The sequence below is a fragment of the Balaenoptera musculus genome, chromosome 11, assembly GCF_009873245.2.
Source record: "Balaenoptera musculus isolate JJ_BM4_2016_0621 chromosome 11, mBalMus1.pri.v3, whole genome shotgun sequence".
Lineage (NCBI taxonomy): Eukaryota > Metazoa > Chordata > Mammalia > Artiodactyla > Balaenopteridae > Balaenoptera > Balaenoptera musculus.
In genome coordinates this window covers 63600916-63621345 of record NC_045795.1, presented here as the reverse complement: position 1 = coordinate 63621345, position 20430 = coordinate 63600916, and the positions used below count along the sequence as shown (strand labels likewise).

Here is a 20430-nt window from a genome sequence, read left to right as displayed (position 1 = left end):
CCCCCAAAAAAAAAATGGAGTGGCACCCTTGTCTTGTTTTGGCTCTTAGAGGAAAAGCTCTTAGTTTTTCACCATTGCTTATGATGTTAGCTGTGGGCTTGTCATATGTGGCCTTTATTATGTTGAGGTACGTTCCTTCTATACCCAATTAGTTTTTTAAATCATGAAAGGATGTTGAATTTTGTCATGCTTATTTTGCATCTATTGAGATGATCATAGGATTTTTATCTTTCATTCTGTTAATGTGGCATATCACATTTATCAATTTGCATGTGTTGAACCATCTTCATTCACATCCCAGGAATAAATCCACTTGATCAGAGTGTGTGATCTTTTTAATGTGCTGTTGAATTCAATTTACTAAATTTTGTTGAGGATTTTTGAATCTTTTTTCATCAGGGATATTGGCCCGTAATTTTCTTTTCTTGTTGTGTCCTTGTCTGGCTTTGGTATCAGGGTAACACTGGCCTCATAAAATGAGTTTGGAAGTGTTTCCTCCTCTTCAGTTTTTTTTGAAGAGTTTGAGAAGGATTGATACTAATTCCTCTTTAAATGTTTGGTAGAATTCACCAGTGAAGCCATCTAATCCTGGACTTCCGTTTGTTGGGAGGTTTTTGATTACTGATTCAGTCTCCTTACTGGTAATCAGCCTGTTCAGATTTTCTATTTCTTCATAATTTAGTCTTGTTGGTCACATGTTTCTAGGAATCTATTCATTTCTTCTCGTTGTCAAATTTGTTGACATCTAATTTTTCATAGTAGTCTCTGTGATCCTTTATATTTCTGTTATATCATCTCCTCTTTCATTTCTGATTTTATTTGAGTCCTCTCTCTTTTTTCTTGGTGAGTCTAGCTAAGGGTGTGTCAGTTTTGTTTGTCTTTTCAAAAAACCAGCTCTTGGTTTCATCCGTCTTTTCTATTATGTTTTTAGATTCTATTTATTTCCACTCTGCTCTTTATTTCCTTCCTTGTAAGTAGAAAGCTTAGTTTGTTGTTCTTTTTCTAATTCCTTGAGGCATAAAGTTAGCTTGTCTATTTGAGATTATTCTTTTTTCTAAACACAGACCTTTATCATTAAAAACTTTCCTCTTAAAACTGCTTTTGCTGCATTCCATAAGTTTTGGTATGTTGTGTTTCCATTTTAGTTTGTTTCATAATTTTTAAAATTTCTCTTTTGATTTCTTCTTTGGTCTATTGGTTCTTCAAGAGTATGTTGTTTAATTTACACATATTTGTGAATTTTCCAGTCTTCCTCCTGTTACTGATTCCTAGTTTCATACCATTGTGGTCAGAAAAGATACTTCATTCTTATGAAATTTGCTAATACTTGTTGTGTGACCTAACATAGGATCTATCCTGGAGAATGTTCCATGTGTGCTTGAGAAGAATGTGTATTCTGGTGCTGTTTGGATGAAATATTCTGTATGTCTGTTGGGTCCATTTGGTCTAGAGTATAGTTCAAGTTCAAATGTTTCCTTATTGATTTTCTGTCTGGACAATTTTTTGTTGAAAGTAGGATACTGAAGTCTCCTACCATTACTGTATTGTCTGTTTCTCCCTTCAGATCTTTTAGTATTCGCTTAATATATTTAGGTGCTCTGATAATGGGTACATATATATTTACCAGTGTTAAATCCTCTTGATGAACTGACTTCTTTATCATTATATAATGACCTTTTTTGTCTCTTGTTAAGTTTTTCACCTGAAGTCTGTTTTGTCTGGTATAAGTATAGCCACTCCTGCTCTCTTTTGGTTTTCATTTTCATGAAATACCTTTTTCCATCCCTTCACTTTGAGTCTTTTTGTGTCCTTAAAGCTGAAGTGAGTCTCTTGTGGGAAGCATATAGTTGGGTCTTTTTTTTTTTTTTTTTAAATCCATTCAGCTACTGTATGCCTTTCAAATAGATGATTTAATGAATTTAAATTTAAAGTAGTTATTGATACATAAGGACTTACTAAAGCTATCTTATTAATTATGTTCTGGCTGTTTTGTAATTCCTTTGTTCCTTTCTTCCTCTCTTGCTGTCTTCTTTTTTGAATTGATAATTTTCCTTAGTGGTATGTTTTGATCTTGATCTTTTGTCTATCTGCTGTAGTGTTTTGCTTTGTGATTACCATGAGGGTTACATAAAACATCTTATAGTTATAACAATCTATTTTAAGCTGATAACAACTTAACTTCCATAGCATACAAAAATTCTATGCTTTCCTTTCCCATTTTATGTTTTTGATATCACAGTTTACATATTTTTTTAAAATTAATTAATTAATTAATTAATTTATTTTTGGCTGTGTTGGGTCTTCGTTTCTGTGCGAGGACTTTCTCTAGTTGTGGCGAGCGGGGGCCACTCTTCATCGCGGTGCACGGGCCTCTCACTGTCGCGGCCTCTTTTGTTGCGGAGCACAGGCTCCAGACGCGCAGGCTCAGTAGTTGTGGCTCACGGGCCTAGTTGCTCCGTGGCATGTGGGATCTTCCCAGACCAGGGCTCGAACCCGTGTCCCCTGCATTGGCAGGCAGATTCTCAACCACTGCGCCACCAGGGAAGCCCTACATATTTTTATATTGTGTATTCATAAGGAAATTATTGTCACTGTAGTGATTTTTAATACTTCTGTGATTTTTTTAGTGATTTTTAATACTTAGTCTTTATACTAGAGTTAAGAGATTAACATACCAGCATATTACAGTATTAAAGTCATTCTCAGTATCTGTGGGAGATTTGTTCCATGACACCCCTGCCCCCCATGTATACCAGAATCCGTGGATGCTCAAGGCCCTTGGATAAAATGGAGTAGTATTTACATATAGCCTTTAAATCCTCTCTAGATCACTTATAATACCTAATATCATGTAAATATCATGTAGATAGTTGTAAATGCTATGTAAATTGTTACCAGAGTGGGGCAAATTCAAGGTTTGCTTTTTGGAACTTCCTGAGTTTTTTTTTTTTTTTTCTCAAATATTTTCAATCAGTTGGTTCAATCTGTGGATGTGGAATTCTGGAATAGGGAGGGCCAACTGTATTTTGAATTTGACTATACATATACTTACCTTTAGCAGTGTGTTTTATATTTCTATGTTTCTATGTTATTAGTGTCTTTTCATTTCAGCTTGAAGAAGTTTTAGCATTTCTTGTAAGGCAGGTCTAGTGATGATGAATGGTCTACACATTTGTTTGGTAAAGTCTTTATCTCTCCTTTATTTCTGAAGGACAGCTTTGCCGGGTAAAGTAGGCAGGTTTTTTTTTTAAATTGAAGTATAGTCGACTTAGAATGTGGTGTTAGTTTCAGGTGTACAACAAAGTGATTTGTATACACACACAAACACACACACACACACACTGTGCCTATACAGTAGGTCTTTGTTATTTATCTATTTTATATATAGTAATGTGTATCTGTTAATCCCAAGCTCCTAATTTATCCCTCCCTCCATCTCCCATTTCCCCTTCGGTAAACTGTAAGTTTGTTTTCTATGTCTGAGTTTTGTTTGTTTTTTTTTAACTTTTCATTTCATATTGGAGTATAGTTGATTAACAATGTTGTGTTAGTTTCAGGTGTACAGGAGCATGATTCAGTTATACATATACACGTATCTATTCTTTCTGAAATTCTTTTCCCATTTAGATTGTTACATAATATTGATCAGAGTTCCCTGTGCTGTACAGTAGGTCCTTGTTCATTATCCATTTTAAATATAGCAGTGTACATGTCAATTCCAAACTCCTTAACTATCCCTCCCCCCCACCCATCCCCCCTGGTAACCATAAGTTCCTTCTCTAAGTCCGAGTTTGTTTCCGTTTTGTTTTTTTAAAATAAATTTTATTTATTTATTTATTTATTTATTTATTTATTTATTTATTTGTGGCTGCATTGGGTTTTCGGGCTGTGCGCAGACTTTCTTTTAGTTACGGCAAGCGGTGGCTACTCTTCGTTGCGGTGCGCAGGCTTCTCATTGTGGTGGCTTCGCTTGTTGCAGAGCACAGGCTCTAGGCATGCGGGCTTCAGTAGTTGTGGCACATGGGCTCAGTAGTTGTGGCTCATGGGCTCTAGAGCACAGGCTCAGTAGTTGTGGTGCATGGGCTTAGTTGCTCCGCGGCATGTGGGATATTCCTGGACCAGGGCTCGAACCTGTGTCCCCTGCATTGGCGGGTGGATTCATAACCACTGTGCCACCAGGGAAGCCCAAAATAGACTTTAAAATAAAGACTGTTACAAGAGAGAAGGAAGGACACTATATAATGATCAAGCCGTCAATCCAAGAAGAAGATACAACAATTATAAATATATATGCACCCAACATAGGAGCACCTCAATACATAAGGCAAATGCTAAGAGCTATAAAAGAGGAAATCGACAGTAACACAATAATAGTGGGGACTTCAACACCTCACTTACACCAATGGACAGATCATCCAGACAGAAAATTAATAAGGAAACACCAGCTTCAAATGACACAGTAGACCAGACAGACTTAATTGATATTTATAGGACATTCTATCCAAAAACAACTGATTACACTTTCTTCTCAAATGCACATGGAACATTCTCCAGGATAGATCACATCTTGGGTCACAAATCAAGCCTTGGTAAATTTTAAAAAATTGAAATCATATTAAGCATCTTTTCCAACCACAATGCTATGAGATTAGAAATCAGTTACAGGGAAAAAAATGTAAAAAACACAAACACATGGGGGCTAAACAATACATTACTAAATAACCAAGAGATCACTGAAGAAATCAAAGAGGAAATCAAAAAATACCTAGAGACAAATGACAATGAAAACACGACGATCCAAAACCTATGGGATGCAGCAAAAGCAGTTCTAAGAGAAAGTTTATAGCAATACAATCCTACCTCAAGAAACAAGAAAAATCTCAAATAAACAATCTAACCTTACGCCTAAAGGAACTTGAGAAAGAAGAGCAAACAAAACCCAAAGTTAGTAGAAGGAAAGAAATCATAAAGAACAGAGCAGAAATAAATGAAGTAGAAACAAAGAAAACAATAGCAAAGATCAATAAAACTAAAGGCTGGTTGTTTGAGAAGATAAACAAAATTGATAAACCTTTAGCCAGACTCATCAAGAAAAAGAGGGAGAGGACTCAAATCAATAAAATTAGAAGTGAAAAAGGAGAAGTTACAACAGACACCACAGAAATTCAAAGCATCCTAAGAGACTACTACAAGCAACTCTATGCCAATAAAATGGACAACCTGGAAGAAATGGACAAATTCTTAGAAAGGTATAGCCTTCCAAGACTGAACCAGGAAGAAATAGAAAATATGAACAGACCAATCACAAGTAATGAAATTGAAACTGTAATTAAAAATCTTCCAACAAACAAAAGTCCAGGACCAGATGGCTTCACAGGTGAATTCTATCAGACGTTTAGAGAAGAGCTAACACCCATCCTTCTCAAACTTTTCCAGAAAATTTCAGAGGAAGGAACACTCCCAAACTCATTCTACGAGGCCACCATCACCCTGATACCAAGACCAGACAAAGATACTACAGAAAAAGAAAATTACAGACCAATATCATTGATGAATATAGATGCAAAAATCCTCAACAAAATACTAGCAAACAGAATCCAACAACACATTAAAAGGATCATACACCATGATCAAGTGGGATTTATCCCAGGGGTGCAAGGATTCTTCAGTATACGCAAATTAATCAATGTGATACAGTATATTAAAAAACTGAAGAATAAAAACCATATGATCATCTCAATAGATGCAGAGAAAGCTTTTGACAAAATTCAACACCCATTTATGATAAGGACTCTCCAGAAAGTGGGCATAGAGGGAACCTACGTCAAGATAATAAAGGCCATATACGACAAAACCACAGCAAACATCGTTGTCAGTGGTGAAAAACTGAAAGCATTTCCTCTAAGATGAGGAACAAGACAAGGATGTCCACTCTTGCCACTCTTATTCAACATAGTTTTGGAAGTCTTAGCCACAGTAATCACAGAAGAAAAAGAAATAAAAGGAATCCAAATTGGAAAAGAAGAAGTAAAACTGTCACTGTTTGCAGATGACCTGATACTATACATAGATAATCCTAAAGATACCACCAGAAAACTCTAGAGCTAATCAATGAATTTGGTAAAGGTGCAGGATACAAAATTAATGTGCAAAAATCTCTTGCATTCCTATAACAACGAAAGATCAGAAAGAGAAATTAAGGAAACAATCTCATTCACCATTGCAACAAAAAGAATAAAATACCTAGGAATAAATCTACCTAAGGAAGTAAAAGACCTGTACTCAGGAAACTATAAGTCACTGATGAAAGAAATCAAAGATGACACGTACAGATGGAGAGATATACCATGTTCTTGGATTGGAAGAATCAATATTGTGAAAATGACTATACTGCTCAAAGCAATCTACAGATTCAGTGCAATCCCTATCAAATTACCAATGGCATTTTTTACAGAACTAGAACAAAAAATCTTAAAATTTGTATGTAGACACAAAAGATCCTGAACAGCCAAAGCAATCTTGAGGGAAAAAAAACAGAGCTGGAGAAATGAGACTCCCTGACTTCAGACTATACTACAAAACTACAGTAATCAACACAATATGGTACTGGCACAAAAACAGAAATATAGATCAATGGAACAGGATAGAAAACCCAGAGAAAAACCCATGCACCGGTGGTCAACTAATAATCTATGACAAAGGAGGCAAGAATATACAATGGAGAAAAGACAGTCTCTTCAATAAGTGGTGATGGGAAAACTGGACAGCTGCATGTAAAAGAATGAAATTAGAACACTCCCTAACACCATGCACAAAAATAAACTCAAAATGGATTAAAGACCTAAATGAAAGACTAGACACTATAAAACTCTTAGAGGAAAACATAGGAAGAATACTCTGACATAAATCACAGCAAGATCTTTTTTGATCCACGTCCTAGAGTAATGGAAATAAAAACAAAAATAAACAAATGGGAACTAATGAAACTTAAAAGCTTTTGCACAGCAAAGGAAACTACAAACAAGACGAAGACAGCCCTCAGAATGGGAGAAAATATTTGCAAATGAATCAACGGACAAAGGATTGATCTCCAGAATATATAAACAGTTCATGCAGCTCAGTATTAAAAAAACAAACAAACAAACAAAAAACAAACAACCCAATCCAAAAATGGGCAGAAGACCCAAATAGGCATTTCTCCAAAGAAGACATACAGATGGCCAAGAAGCACATGAAAAGCTGCTCAACATCACTAATTATTAGAGAAATGCAAATCAAAACTACGATGAGATATCACCTCACACCAGTTAGAATGGGCATTATCAGAAAATCTACAAGCAACAAATGCTGGAGAGGGTGTGGAGAAAAGGGAACCCTCTTGCACTGTTGGTGGGAATGTAAATTGATACAGCCACTATGGAGAACAGTATGGAGGTTCCTTAAAAAAATAAAAGTAGAATTACCATATGACCCAGCAATCCCACTACTGGGTATATACCTAGAGAAAACCATAATTCAAAAAGACACATGCACCCCAGTGTTCATTGCAGCACTATTTACAGTATCCAGGACATGGTAGGAACCTAAATGCCCATCGACAGATGAATGGATAAAGAAGATGTGGTGCATATATACAATGGAATATTACCCAGCCATAAAAAGGAATGAAATTGGGTTATTTGTTGAGACGTGGAGGTAAGAAAGAGAAAAATATCGCATATTAACGCATGTATGTGGAATCTAGAAAAATGGTACAGATGAACCGTTTTGCAAGGCAGAAATAGAGACACAGATGTAGAGAACAAACATACAGACACCAAGAGGGAAAGCAGGGGGTGGTGGTCGTGATGGTGGGATGAATTGGGAGATTGGGATTGACGTATATACACTAATATGTATAAAACAGATAACTAATAAGAACCTGCTGTTTAAAAAAAATAGAATTAATTTTAAAAAATGAGAAAAAAGAGCTCAAATCAGTAACTTTAAGAAACTAGAGAAAGAAGAAAAAGAAGAGCAAAATAAACCAAAAGCAAACAGAAGAAAATAATAAAGACTAGAGTGGAAACAAATGAATAGAGACTAGGAAAATAATAGAGTAAATAAAAGCAAGAGTTTGCTCTTTTAAAAGATCAGCACCTGAGGAAAAAAAGGGGAGACTCAAACAGCTAGAATCATTAATGAAAGTGGGGACGTTAACACCAAGCTTTCAGAAATAAAAATGATTTATAATACTTTGAACAGCAAATATTATGCCAATAAATTAGATAGCCTAGGTGAAAATGGACAAATTCCTAGAAAACACACAAACTAACAAAATTTACTCAAGAAGAAATAGAAAATCTGAAGAGACGTAACAAGTAAAGAGATTAATAGTTTATAAACTTCCCACACAGAAAAAAAAAGCCCAAGGACTTCCTGGTGGCACAGTGGTTAAGAATCCACCTGCCAATGCAGGGGACATGGGTTCGAGCCCTGGTCCGGGAAGATCCCACATGCCGCGGAGCAACTAAGCCCGTGTGCCACAACTACTGCGCCTGTGCTCTAGAGCCCGCAAGCCACAACTATGGAGCTTGCATACCACAGCTACTGAAGCCCGCACACCTAGAGCCCATGCTCTGCAACAAGAGAAGCCACCGCAGTGAGAAGCATGCACACCACAATGAAGAGTAGCCCCCTGCTCTCTGCAACTAGAGAAAGCCAGCGTGCAGCAACGAAGACCCAATGCAGCCAGAAATAAATAAATAAAATTATTTAATTAAACAAAAAAAGCCCAAGATCAGATGGCTTCACTAGTAAATTCTACTAGATGTTTAAAGAAGATTTATCATGAACTGTTCTATAAAAGTACAAAGGAGGGGACTTCCCTGGTGGCGCAGTGGTTGAGAATCTACCTGCCAATGCAGGGGACACGGGTTTGAGCCCTGGTCTGGGAAGATCCCACATGCCGCAGAGCAGCTGGACCCGTGAGCCACAATTACTGAGCCTGCGCGTCTGGAGCCTGTGCTCTGCAACAAGAGAGGCCGCGATAGTGAGAGGCCCGTGCACCGCGATGAAGAGTGGCCCCCGCTGGCCGCAACTAGAGAAAGCCCTCGCACAGAAACGAAGACCCAACACAGCCATAAATAAATAAATAAATATTTTAAAAAAAATGTTTAAAAAAAAAAAAGTACAAAGGAGCACTTGCCAAGTTATTCTACAAGGCCAGCATTACCCTAATACCAAAGCCAGACAAAGACATAAAAAAAGAAAGTTATACACCAGTATCCCTTATGAATGTAGATACAGAAGTTCTCAATATTATTAAACCGAGTCTAGCAACATTTAAAGGGATTATACCCAGGAATGCAAAGTTGGTTCAATACGAGAAAAAATCAATCAGTGTAATACACCTTATTAGTAGGATAAATTAAAAACCACATGATCATCTCAAAAGACACAAAGCATAATACCCTTTCATGATTAAAAAAAAAAACACTCAACAAACTAGGAATAGATGGGGACTCCCTCAACTTGATAAAGGGCTTATATGAAAAACTCCCATGTAATACCATACTTAAGGTGAAAGACTGAATGCTCCTTTCCTAAGATCAGGAATAAGATGCATTCTCACCACTGCAGTTCAACATTGTACCAGAAGTTCTAGCGACCACAATTTTACAAGAAAAACAAAAGGCATCCAGATTGGAAAAGAAGTTAAACTATCTCTATTTGCAAATTACATGATCTCATATATATAACAGCTTAAGGAATACACACACAGACACATGCACACATGCAGAGGTTCAGTGTCACTAGCCATTAGGGAAATGCAAATTAAGATCCAATAAGATACTAACACAGTCTTACTAGTACAGCTAAAATAAAGAATAGTGACAATACCAAATGCTGGTGAGGATGCTAAGAAACGAAGTCTCTCATGCTGCTGGTGAAAATGTAAAATGGTATGGGCACTCTGGAAAATATTTTGGCAGTTTCTTAGGATAAATTTTGCTTTGGAAAAGCTTTGCGTTAAAATGAGTGCAGTGGAGTAAAGATGAACAATTCCTCTCTTGCTCGGTTCAGGTAGGTGGGCTGTGTAATGAACTAGAATTAGGATTTTTTTTTTTTTTTAATTTTCTTGGTGCTGTGAAAATTAGCAATTAGTATAACTAATAAAGATTAGTGGAAACTGAAAACGACTAAGGTCATGTCAGAAAGATTTGTATTTGCTGCAGAATTGAAGTGAGATGGTTTTTTTCTCAATTAGTAGTTCCATGTATAAGAGAACCCACCCACCCCCCTGTCCCCTGCTTCTTGTGTTACCAATTTGTGTGCGGAAGAGGCCTGAGAAGGAGATAAGGATTAGTAGGATTGCAATTTCCTGGAGGGCTTGGTTTTGGGACACTTAAGGGAAGAGATGTGGGGCTTGGCAGAGGACTGAGGTTGGAAAAGCTACAACTTGTTTATGGCCATCAGTCTTCAGGGATCCTCTTGACAGCGTCTTTCCACAGGCATATATCTCATTAGTGTTTGTTTTCCCCCTTGAAGTAGAACGGAGGGTTGGGGACACAGGAGCAGAAACGCTGCTTCCCTGGAGTCCTTGTTTATGCTGGGTGGTGAGCACTGTTGCTGGTGCCCTGCTGCAAGTCTACTGCTTAAGACCTTTTTGAGCTGTTATGTTCCAGGTGAGCCTTGTGAATGGTTGAGCTGTTGTCAGCACCTCTGCTCCTTGGGTCAGCAGCTGTCGCCTGCCGATTCCTCTATCTGTTGCCTTCTGAATTGACCCACAGAGGGTTCTTTGTACTATTTCCTTAGAGGGTTCTTGGACTGGAAAATTGCATGTGCGCCTAAGACTTGTGCTTCCAGGAGGGTGGATGGAGTGGTAGCCATTCCTTCTTGTGAATTGGCTGTGGTGTGACTCCTTTTGCTTCTCCCTTCTGGTCTCACACTTCTGAGGTATCATCTCCTTGGCCTGGGTTTTCATCAGTGAGCTGAATCAAGCCAAGACACATGTCTGGGCAGGTTCCCTGTAACACAGACCAAAGAAAACAGCAACATGGAACAGGAGAAGTGGATTTAAACTTGAATTTCCTCAGCGAGCTCAGCAAGGAAAGGAATTCTAGATTCCTGGGCCCTTCTGCTAGAGTTTTCTATTCTGATTTTATTAGTTTAAGATTCTCTACTTGGAAGCAACAGAAATTAACTGGCTCACACAAGCAAAAGGAGTATTTATTGGAAGGATATGGGGTGGCTCACAGACTGGAAAGAAGAGCTGATGAGCTCGTCTTCAGAAAGGGCTGGAGCCAGAGCAGCCCGTGATCTGGGGAGCAGGAACCTCTTGGGGAAGAATAAACACCACCGTATCCAGTTTTGCTTCTTTTTGCTCAGAAGTCAAAGGCCAGGGAGAGAGGCCTAACCAGCCTGGTGGGGGTCAGGGAGGGGCACCTTAACTGGCCGTATGTCCAGGCCAAATCCTGTGGAGAAAGGTGGTTCTCAGAGCCACACTGGACTGCTGTTACTCCAAGGACGAGACAGCTGCTGGGCAGGCAGAAATAGGAGGGACCCTTTGCCCTCACCCTCCCAGGAACAACTGGGGGACCAGGAGCAGAGACTTCTACCCAATACCACTGTCACAGTGAATTTTGTTTTATGTCAGGGGCCTAGACTTTTTGGTGTTTTTGTGTTGAGGGCTGACCCCACTGGACTTTCTTTATCAATGAATCACTGTTTGTGCAAGAATGTGTTTTTTGAGGGATCAGTCCTTGTATAAAGGTTTTTCCCAAGGATTTCTCTCGGTCTGGCCTGTGCACAGAGAATGGGGGGCGGGGAGGGTTTCCAGAATGTCCATTTGGCCAAGAGCAGCTGAAGGTGCTGTCTGTTACACAGGAGTGCTTGCCTGTGCCACGTGTGAGAAAAATGCCCTCTCTAGGGAGTGGCCTTTTAGAAGTACCTAATATGGAAGAGGATTGAGAGTTTATTACCAGAGCTAGAGAGGCAGTTTTTTTGTTTCTTTGGTTAGACGTACTTAGACACTACCCACAGTCACTAGGAGCCGACCAAGATTGTGTGTGTGTGTGTGTGTGTGTGTGTGTGTGTGTGTGTGTGTTTTGGGATTGATGTCTCCAGATCTTGCATGTAGGCTTCCTGATTCCCTATCCACGTCCCTGCCACCTCCCCCAGCAGCCCTAGTGTTGAGAGCCAAGTACTCTTTGTTAATTGGCTTTTCTCCCTTCTTGCCAGGTGCCTGCCTGCAGATGGTGTCCATTGTCAGTGCTGTCCAACGTGTGCCAGGCTAATCCATGGTCACTTTCCGGGATGGCAGCAAGGTGACTTCAGCTGAGGATGACCCTGACTGAAAGGCTGCGTGAGAAGATATCTCAGGCCTTCTACAACCATGGGCTGTTCTGTGCGTCCTACCCCATCCCCATCATTCTCTTCACGGGGCTCTGCATCTTAGCCTGCTGGTATGTTTCCAAGTTGCCCTGGATATGGTGGGCCAGTGCCTTGGCACAATAGATTTCCTAACCCTGACTGTTCAGTAGCCCTTGGACTGTGTGCTTTTTATACAATGGAACTTGAGGCTCATTGGATCTGTTGAGTGGAAAGCTCTAGTCCTGAGGTGTTTAGCCACTACAGTAAAACAGTCCAGGCTGGCCCTGACTTGGTGAGTCACCAGATTTGTTCACATTGCTGGTAATCTGTGTGAAAATAATGTTTAGATGTTTCTAAGAAACTGCAGGATAATTGAAAGCATGATCTTTTAATTTTCCTTCTCAACAGTGGCAGCTTCCTTTTGGTACCTGGTTAAGAGCAGGAGCCTTGGAATGTTGCAAGGCAAAGTCCGTTTGAACAATTCCTTGGACACTGTCTTGTAGGCTAACCCCAGAGACTTGGTTTTCTGCTCTCTAGTCATTTTCTTGTGTTCATGTGGACCCTCCTTCTGACCTCTGGTTGATACTTGGGGCCTGCTGTGCTCACCAAGGACTGTTGTGACTGTCATTCTGTCATAGGGCCCCATAGAACCCTGAAGAGTGTCGCTGATGAGGACATTGTGAAAGGAGAGGCTTGATGTAAGATGATATCCAAAGGTCCCCTTGGCTCTCAAACACTGACAGTCATGAAAAGAGCCTATCTGATTATCCTTGTCTCTGGAAGGAATTCTGGTTTCCAGATTCATTGTACATCTAACTTTTATAGATGTTTTCAGTGCTGTGCTGTACGAAGGATGGTTCAGGACTGAACTCGCTATTCAGTTGTTAATGATCCCAAGTTCTTCCCTAATTAGGACAAGGAAAGATGAGCATATTCATTGAGAATTTCCTGCTGGGTGCTGTGTTGGTGCTTCAGGTATATAATTAAATGTCTCATTAATCCTAATAAAAACCTTGGGAAGTGATCCAGTTATATTTCCATTTAACCAAAGGGGGATGGAGGATTAGAGGCTTGCCTGGTCTACACAACGAATAAGTAGGGAAACTGGGGTTCAAATCCAGCTTTAAAGGGATTCTGGTGCCTGCACCTGTGGCACTCTGTTCCCCCTGACTCTCCTCACTCTGGCTCAGTGTATTTGTCCTGATGTTTAAACTTCGTTAATTTGTGTTGTACAAGATTAGACACTTGTGGCTATGTCCTGTAACTGATGAATTAGTAGTGTTCTGAGAACCCAGATCTTGGATTTGCTTGTTGTTTTTTCCTGTAGGTTAATTGACCCATCTGTCTCTTTCAAAATCATACTTTTCTAGGCCTGGCCTATATGCTAGGGCAGTGGTTCTTAAACCTGAGCTAGCATCATAATTACCTGGAGGGCATGTTAAACAAGATTGCTGGGCCCTACCCCAGTTTCTCATTCATCAGATCTGGATAAACCCAAGAATCTCTAAACAAGCTCCCAGGCCTGGGGACTACATGCTGAGAACCACTAGGCTGTGTGTCTTTCTTGAAAATTTCTCTGAAGTTCTACCATGTCTCAGCTGAAAGTATTTTCTCTTTTATTCTAACTTCTAGAGCAGCAGTTTGTGGTGACACTTACGGTTATTATTACTCGTATTGCCTTCTGTTAGAGGTGGGTGGGGTCCTGCTCCCCCTTCATAAATTCTCAGTTCTTTGATAGCATCTTTATATGTGTATGTGTATGGTAAGTAAATACATAATGGATGAATACATTGAATTAAACTTGTGTTCTCTGTGGCAGGGGTCCCCAACCCCTGGGCCATGGACCAGTATGGCCTGTTAGTAGCCGGGCCGCACAGCAGGAGGTGAGCGGCGGGTGAGCGAGCAATGCTTCCTCTGCCACTCCCCATGGCTCGCATTACTGCATGAACCACCCCCACCCACCCCCACACTGGTCCATGGAAAAATTGTCTTCCACGAAACTGGTCCCTGGTGCCAAAACGGTTGGGGACCTCTGCTCTATGGGCAGTGTAGGTTGAGGAGGTGGTTGTGATTCCCCTTCTACAAAGACGGCTCTAGCTACCGGAAAAGGCAAGGATGTTTCCTCTTTGCCATTCATCTTCTGAGGATTGGATTTGGCCAGCTGGGACCAGGCAGCTTCCTGGACAGGGAAAGTAGGCTATGTGTAGCAGCTCAGTTGTAGCTGGGTGCAATTGGCCTTTATCTTTGAATGAATAATTTGATATCACACAAGTGTTTCAAAACAGATTGTCCTTGGATTTATGACTTGGGGGCCTCTGGTATGAAAACTTTATGAGATGGCTAAGGTCTCAAGCGTGGAAGACTCCTTCTCGACTCTGGGTGAATTAGAATGGGATGGAGGATGGGGTAAGAGGCAAATGTGATAATAACAATATTTAACAACCAGTACAGCCCAAATGCAGCCAAGCTGGGCAGACACCTGTCTTATATCCCACAGGTGTCTTGGCTGAACATCAGTCCTGAGAATGGAGTGGGTGAGCCTCAGGGAAGGATTGGGCTGATAGGAGGGAAAGGAAAACTAATCTTCACTGAGCGCTGGCTTTGTGGTCAGGTGCTTCCACACACAGTATTTCATTTGGTCGCCTAACATCCTTGGAGGATGTGGTTATTCCCTAGTTCTTTTGCTGATGATGAAACTAATGTGGAGAGATAGTAAGTGGTATGTGCTGCAACTGGCCGGTCTGTGTGGCAGATCCAAATCTGTACTTTCTCCACTTCGCTGTGGTGACATGAACTTTATGAAGAACACTGTTTGGTGCTGATACCTTTCATTGCAGGGAGTCTGCTCCTTGAACGAGAAGCCTCAGAAAGAGAATCTCAGTTGCAGTGGGCCAGGGACAGGGCCTGACAGGATCTGCCTAGACAGAGGATAGAGAGGCTTTTTGAGGCAGTGGCCCTACATAACAGAAGTTGAGGAGAGAGCATAAAATTGGGTTTTACAGCCACCTCAATAAAGATTGCTATAATATATGCCAAGAACTGTGCCAGACCAGTGACGCAGAACACAGTCCCTCCCACAGTCTCGGCCTGAGAGAGATAACTGCAGCGCCATTGGGTATTGTGCATAGCAGATTTGACCTAACCTTGGTGCAAAGGGAGACAGCGTTAGGGAGGCTTCCAGGGAGGAGGACACCTGAGCTGAGCCCTACAGGAAGAATAGGTGGCATCTTCCTTGCCTCCTTTCCTGTTTATGGTTGTGTTCATGCAGCTCGCCGCTCTCCCAACAAAAGCACAGGGAGGCTACTACCCTGGCGCACCCCTCTGAACCTGCTGCCTCTTTTGGTCCCACTCTCTAAGGGCACTATGGTTTCCTCTTGTCTTTACAGTCACCCTGTACTGGGGTGTACCGTCACATTCTTAATGCTGTGTACTTATTTTTTCAAACCAGCATCTTTGTTATGTGATTGTAAAGGAATTTTAAAAATTTCTTAAAATCTGATTGGCTTAGGAGAAAATTTCTAAGGCTAGATGAAGTCCCTCAGCCTCCAAAGATGATAAAGGTTGTATCAGAAAATCCAGAGATTCCGGGCCTTTATGGAAAGGAGACCAGATATTGTGGACCCAGGGCACAAGCCTCGCTATCCTCTTCTGTATGGGAAGCTTTTCTATCCAGAGCATCTCCCCTTCTGCCAGAGCTACAGGTTGCCTGCAGAAAATAAAGTGTGGTTAATAGATAGGTGTTTTTTTTTTCATATTCTGTAATTTTTTTTTTAATTGAAGGATAGTTGATTTACAGTGTTGTGTTAGTTTCTGGTGTACAGCAAAGTGATTCAGTTATACATATATATACACAAATTCTTTTTCATGTTCTTTTCCATTATGGTTTATTATAGGATATTGAATATAGTTCCCTGTGCTATACAGTAGGACCTTGTTTTGTTTATTTTATATATAGTAGTTTGTATCTTCTAATCCCAAACTCCTTATTTATCCCTCCCTGACCCCCTTTCACCTTTTGTAACCATAAGTTTGTCTTCTATGTCTGTGAGTCTGTCCCTGTTTCATAAATAAGGTCACATTTGTGTCATATTTTAGATTCCACATATAAGTGATATCATAAAGTATTTGTCTTTCTCTTGCTGACTTCACTTCGTATGATCATCTCTAGGTTCATCCATGTTGCTGCAAATGGCATTATTTCATTCTTTTTTTATGAGTAGTATTCCATTGTATATATTTACCACATCTTCTTTATCCATTCATCTGTCAAGACATTTAGGTTGTTTCCATGTCTTGGCTATTGTAAATAGTGCTGCTGTGAACATAGGGGTGCATGTATCTTTTTGAATTTTGGTTTTCTCCGGGTATATGCCCAGGGGTGGGATTGTTGGATCACATGGCAACTCTATTTTTGTTTTTTTAAGGAACCTCTGTATTGTTTCTGTAGTGGCTGTACCAATTTACATTCCCACCAAGAGTGCAGGAGGGTTCCCTTCTCTCCACACTCTCTCTGGCATTTATTGTTGGTGGATTTTTTGATGATAGCCATTCTGACTGGTGTGAGATGGTACCTCATTGTAGTTTTGATTTGCATTTCTCTAATAATTAGTGATGTTGAGCATCTTTTCATGTGCTTATTGGCCATCTGTATGTCTTCTTTGGAGAAATGAGTAGACAGCTTTTAGTAGTTTTATTAGATACTCAGATTCCATTTAACTGCTTACCTTTATTGTACCTGGAATGAGAGTTGTTCAGCTTGAACCGAAAGGACTGCTGCTCTTGCTACCTCTGTCTGGATCTAGCAGCTGCCTGGGCTGTGGACCTGTTCATCCCACTGGATCACCCTGGGAGCCATAAATGCTCTTTCCTCTGGGAAAATCTGATGAAACTTGTAGCAAGTAGGCACTGTGGCAAGAGGTATCTGTTTACATTTCCTAGAGGTTAGGCCACCAGGACCGGAGGTGTGCCTCAGCAGCAGTCCAGCAAGGCAGAGGGTGCTATTTCTTGGGACCTGTCCTGGGAAGTGGTAGGTATGCCGTGGAATGAAGGAAGAGTGTCTGGGTGCCAGGCCAGCTGAATTGCCCTATGCGTGGGTCAGAGGTTAATGTGAGGGGTCATCAGGTCACCTGTGATTCCATAACCTGCTGGTCATGGTTAGAGAGGGTGGATTTTAACTTGGAGAGCAAGTTGGAATCATGATGAGACCATTCCAAACCTCCTGAAGGAGGATAATCCTACAGCCTGTGTGGGTATCTGAGAGCAGACTTGGCCCCTTCCTCCTTCTTTTTCTCTGGAGGAAAGCAGCACCTTCAGGCTGAGGCTGGACATCTCAGTTGTGGTGGCCTCCGCTCTCAACCTCTCTCCCTTGTCTGCCCACAGCTCAGGTTTCCCTACGATCATCGTGACCCCTTTGTGGGTGGGCACACAGGAGACTATAGAACAGGCTCCCTCTTTTTGTACCGATGTGGCCACTCTCTGGACACATTTATATTCCTTTCATGAACAAGAAAGAAATATGAGTAACTGAAGCCCTGTCTGCACCTGTGCTTTGGAGAGCCGGGCTGGATAGCTGAGAACAAAGTCCCAGAGCACCACTGACCTCTGCCCCAAAGCCTAGACTCAGGAGCCCAGGGGACCAGCTCCAGAAGCTGCTCCTGGGTCTTGTTCAGCATTCCAAAGCCAGAGCCTCCCTCCAAGCAGAAGTTACCCCTGACCTCACACACGAGCTCTGGAAAAGCTCTGAAAGGCTTGTAGGAGATCAAAGACTCCTTTATCACCCGAAATTTCCTCCAAGCCCAGATTTCCTCCAACAGAAGAGAGATCAGGAGATCTCAGAAATTTCCCTTTATAGTCTTTCACTACCCCACCCCGAGTCCTGTATTGTTCTCCCCTGAGAAGGGAAGAGAGAAAACATGTCCCACTCCTGATGTCTCCAGAGAGGTGTCCTGTGCCACATCTCTTGAGTGTCATTTTTCTGGTTGCTCTTCCTGTATGTCTTCCGTGTCTCCTGAGCTCCCATCACAGATGACTGGGAGTGAGAATGGGAGATGTAGAGCCAGCATCATCATTTGTGGGACCCAGTGCAACATGAAAATGCAGAGCTGCTGCTTCAGAAAGCAGGGGAAAAGTACTGTTAAAGGTACTAAAATATGCTCAGATGGGAGTGGATGAAAGGCTTCCTCCTGCCAAAATGCCCATCAGATTGCTGTGGTGCAGCCAGCATGGGCTAGGCAATGGCCAGTGCCTCACCCTGCTCCAGGACACAGCGGGGTATGCACTTCTGAGCAGCCCTCCATGTTTTGGTCAGGTGCCTCCAGGGAGCAGCAGCAAATGGATCCCTGGACAGGGAGGGGAAGGCCAGATTCTGGGATGCAAGTTGGCAGGGGAGCTGGTGGTCAAGCACCTGTCCCGGGGAGGAGGGACCACCTGTGAACCTACACTCCAAATCCTCAGCACATGCTCCATTGTGATGGACTTCATTTACAAAACACAAGTTGAAACATAGATTTATTAAGAATTTCCACATATGGTGAGAATGTAAATTGATACAGCCACTATGGAAAACAGTATGGAGGTTCCTTAAAAAACTAAAAATAGAACTACCATATGACCCAGCAATCCCACTACTGGGCATATACCCAGAGAAAACCGTAATTCAACAAGACACATGCGCCCCAATGTTCATAGCAGCACTATTTACAATAGCCAGGTCATGGAAGCAACCTAAATATCCATCAACAGAGGAATGGATAAAGAAGATGTGGTACATATATACAATGGAATATTACTCAGCTGTAAAAAGGAACGAAATTGGGTCATTTGTAGAGACATGGATGGACCTAGAGAGTGTCATACAGAGTGAAGTAAGTCAGAAAGAGAAAAACAAATATCGTATATTAACACATATACGTAGAATCTAGAAAAATGGTATAGATGATCTTATTTGCAAAGCAGAAATATAGATACAGACGTAGAGAACAAATGTATGGATACCAAGGGGGAAAGGGATGGGGTGGGAGGAATTGGGAGATTGGGATTGACACATATACACTATTGATACTATGTATAAAATAGATAACTAATGAGAACCTACTGTATAGCACAGGGATCTCTACTTAATGCACTGTGGTGACCTAAATGGGAAGGAAATCCAAAAAAGAGGGGATATATGTATATGTATAGCTGATTCACTTTGTAGTACAGTAGAAACTAACACAACATTGTAAAGCAACTATACTCCAATAAAAACTTCAAAAAAAAAAAACCTTGCATTTTGCATTTTTGTAGAATCTTTATCTTGGTGTTTTTCTTGTGCTTCTATTAAAAGGAATTTATGATTGTTTAAAATTTTTTTTTATTCAAACAGGAAGTCACAAAAATTATCATCATCCTCATCAGTTCACTCAGTCCCATGTAATTAATTTTTTTTTCATCTTGATCTTTTGTTAGCACTTTTATGAGTTCATCAGTTTTTCATTAGAGTTCTGAAAATGCTTATTCATTCAGTTCAGCAGTACAGTCAGTTACCAGAAACCTGTACTTGTCAGAGTCTTTTCCATGAATTCCTTGAAGATGAAACCCTTTTATAGGAACATATTTGCAAAAGCATCAGAGTACACCCAGAACTGTCTGTAAATGACAAAAGACTTAAAAATGACCACGGTTAAAGATTTGATGAAAGTTCATAATAATGCAGTTGACAAGAAAATTAGTTATTTCTGAGATATACATTTTAAATAACTAGGGTTATTACTTATAACATTATACCAGAACATATAAGATTTTTAGAAATTTCATGTAATGTCTGAAACATTTATATTAACATATTTCCATACATATTTCCATACAAATACAAATATAAGATTTTTAGAAATTTCATGTAATGTCTGAAACATTTATATTAACATATTTCCATACATATTTCCATACAAATACAAATATAAGATTTTTAGAAATTTCATGTAATGTCTGAAACATTTATATTAACATATTTCCATACAAATAACCCAATGAAAGTTTAGTATTAGTTGTTTTGTTTGTTTTTTTATACTGCAGGTTCTTATTAGGCATCAGTTT

General features: G+C 40.4%; 1 protein-coding gene across 4 annotated transcripts in view; it reads left to right on the top strand.

The window, feature by feature from the left end:
- LOC118904041 (SREBF chaperone) overlaps positions 1 to 20430 on the top strand; it is an 87336-nt gene that overhangs the window by 30306 nt on the left and 36600 nt on the right. For 3 of the 4 annotated variants that reach the window (XM_036869708.1, XM_036869706.1, XM_036869707.1), the window contains exon 2: positions 12223 to 12446. In XM_036869708.1, the coding sequence (XP_036725603.1) occupies positions 12325 to 12446 (122 nt within the window). In that variant the 5' untranslated portion in view covers positions 12223 to 12324. Of the gene's footprint in view, positions 1 to 12222; positions 12447 to 20430 lie in introns of those variants that run through there. The other variant, XM_036869709.1, reaches the window with a different exon arrangement.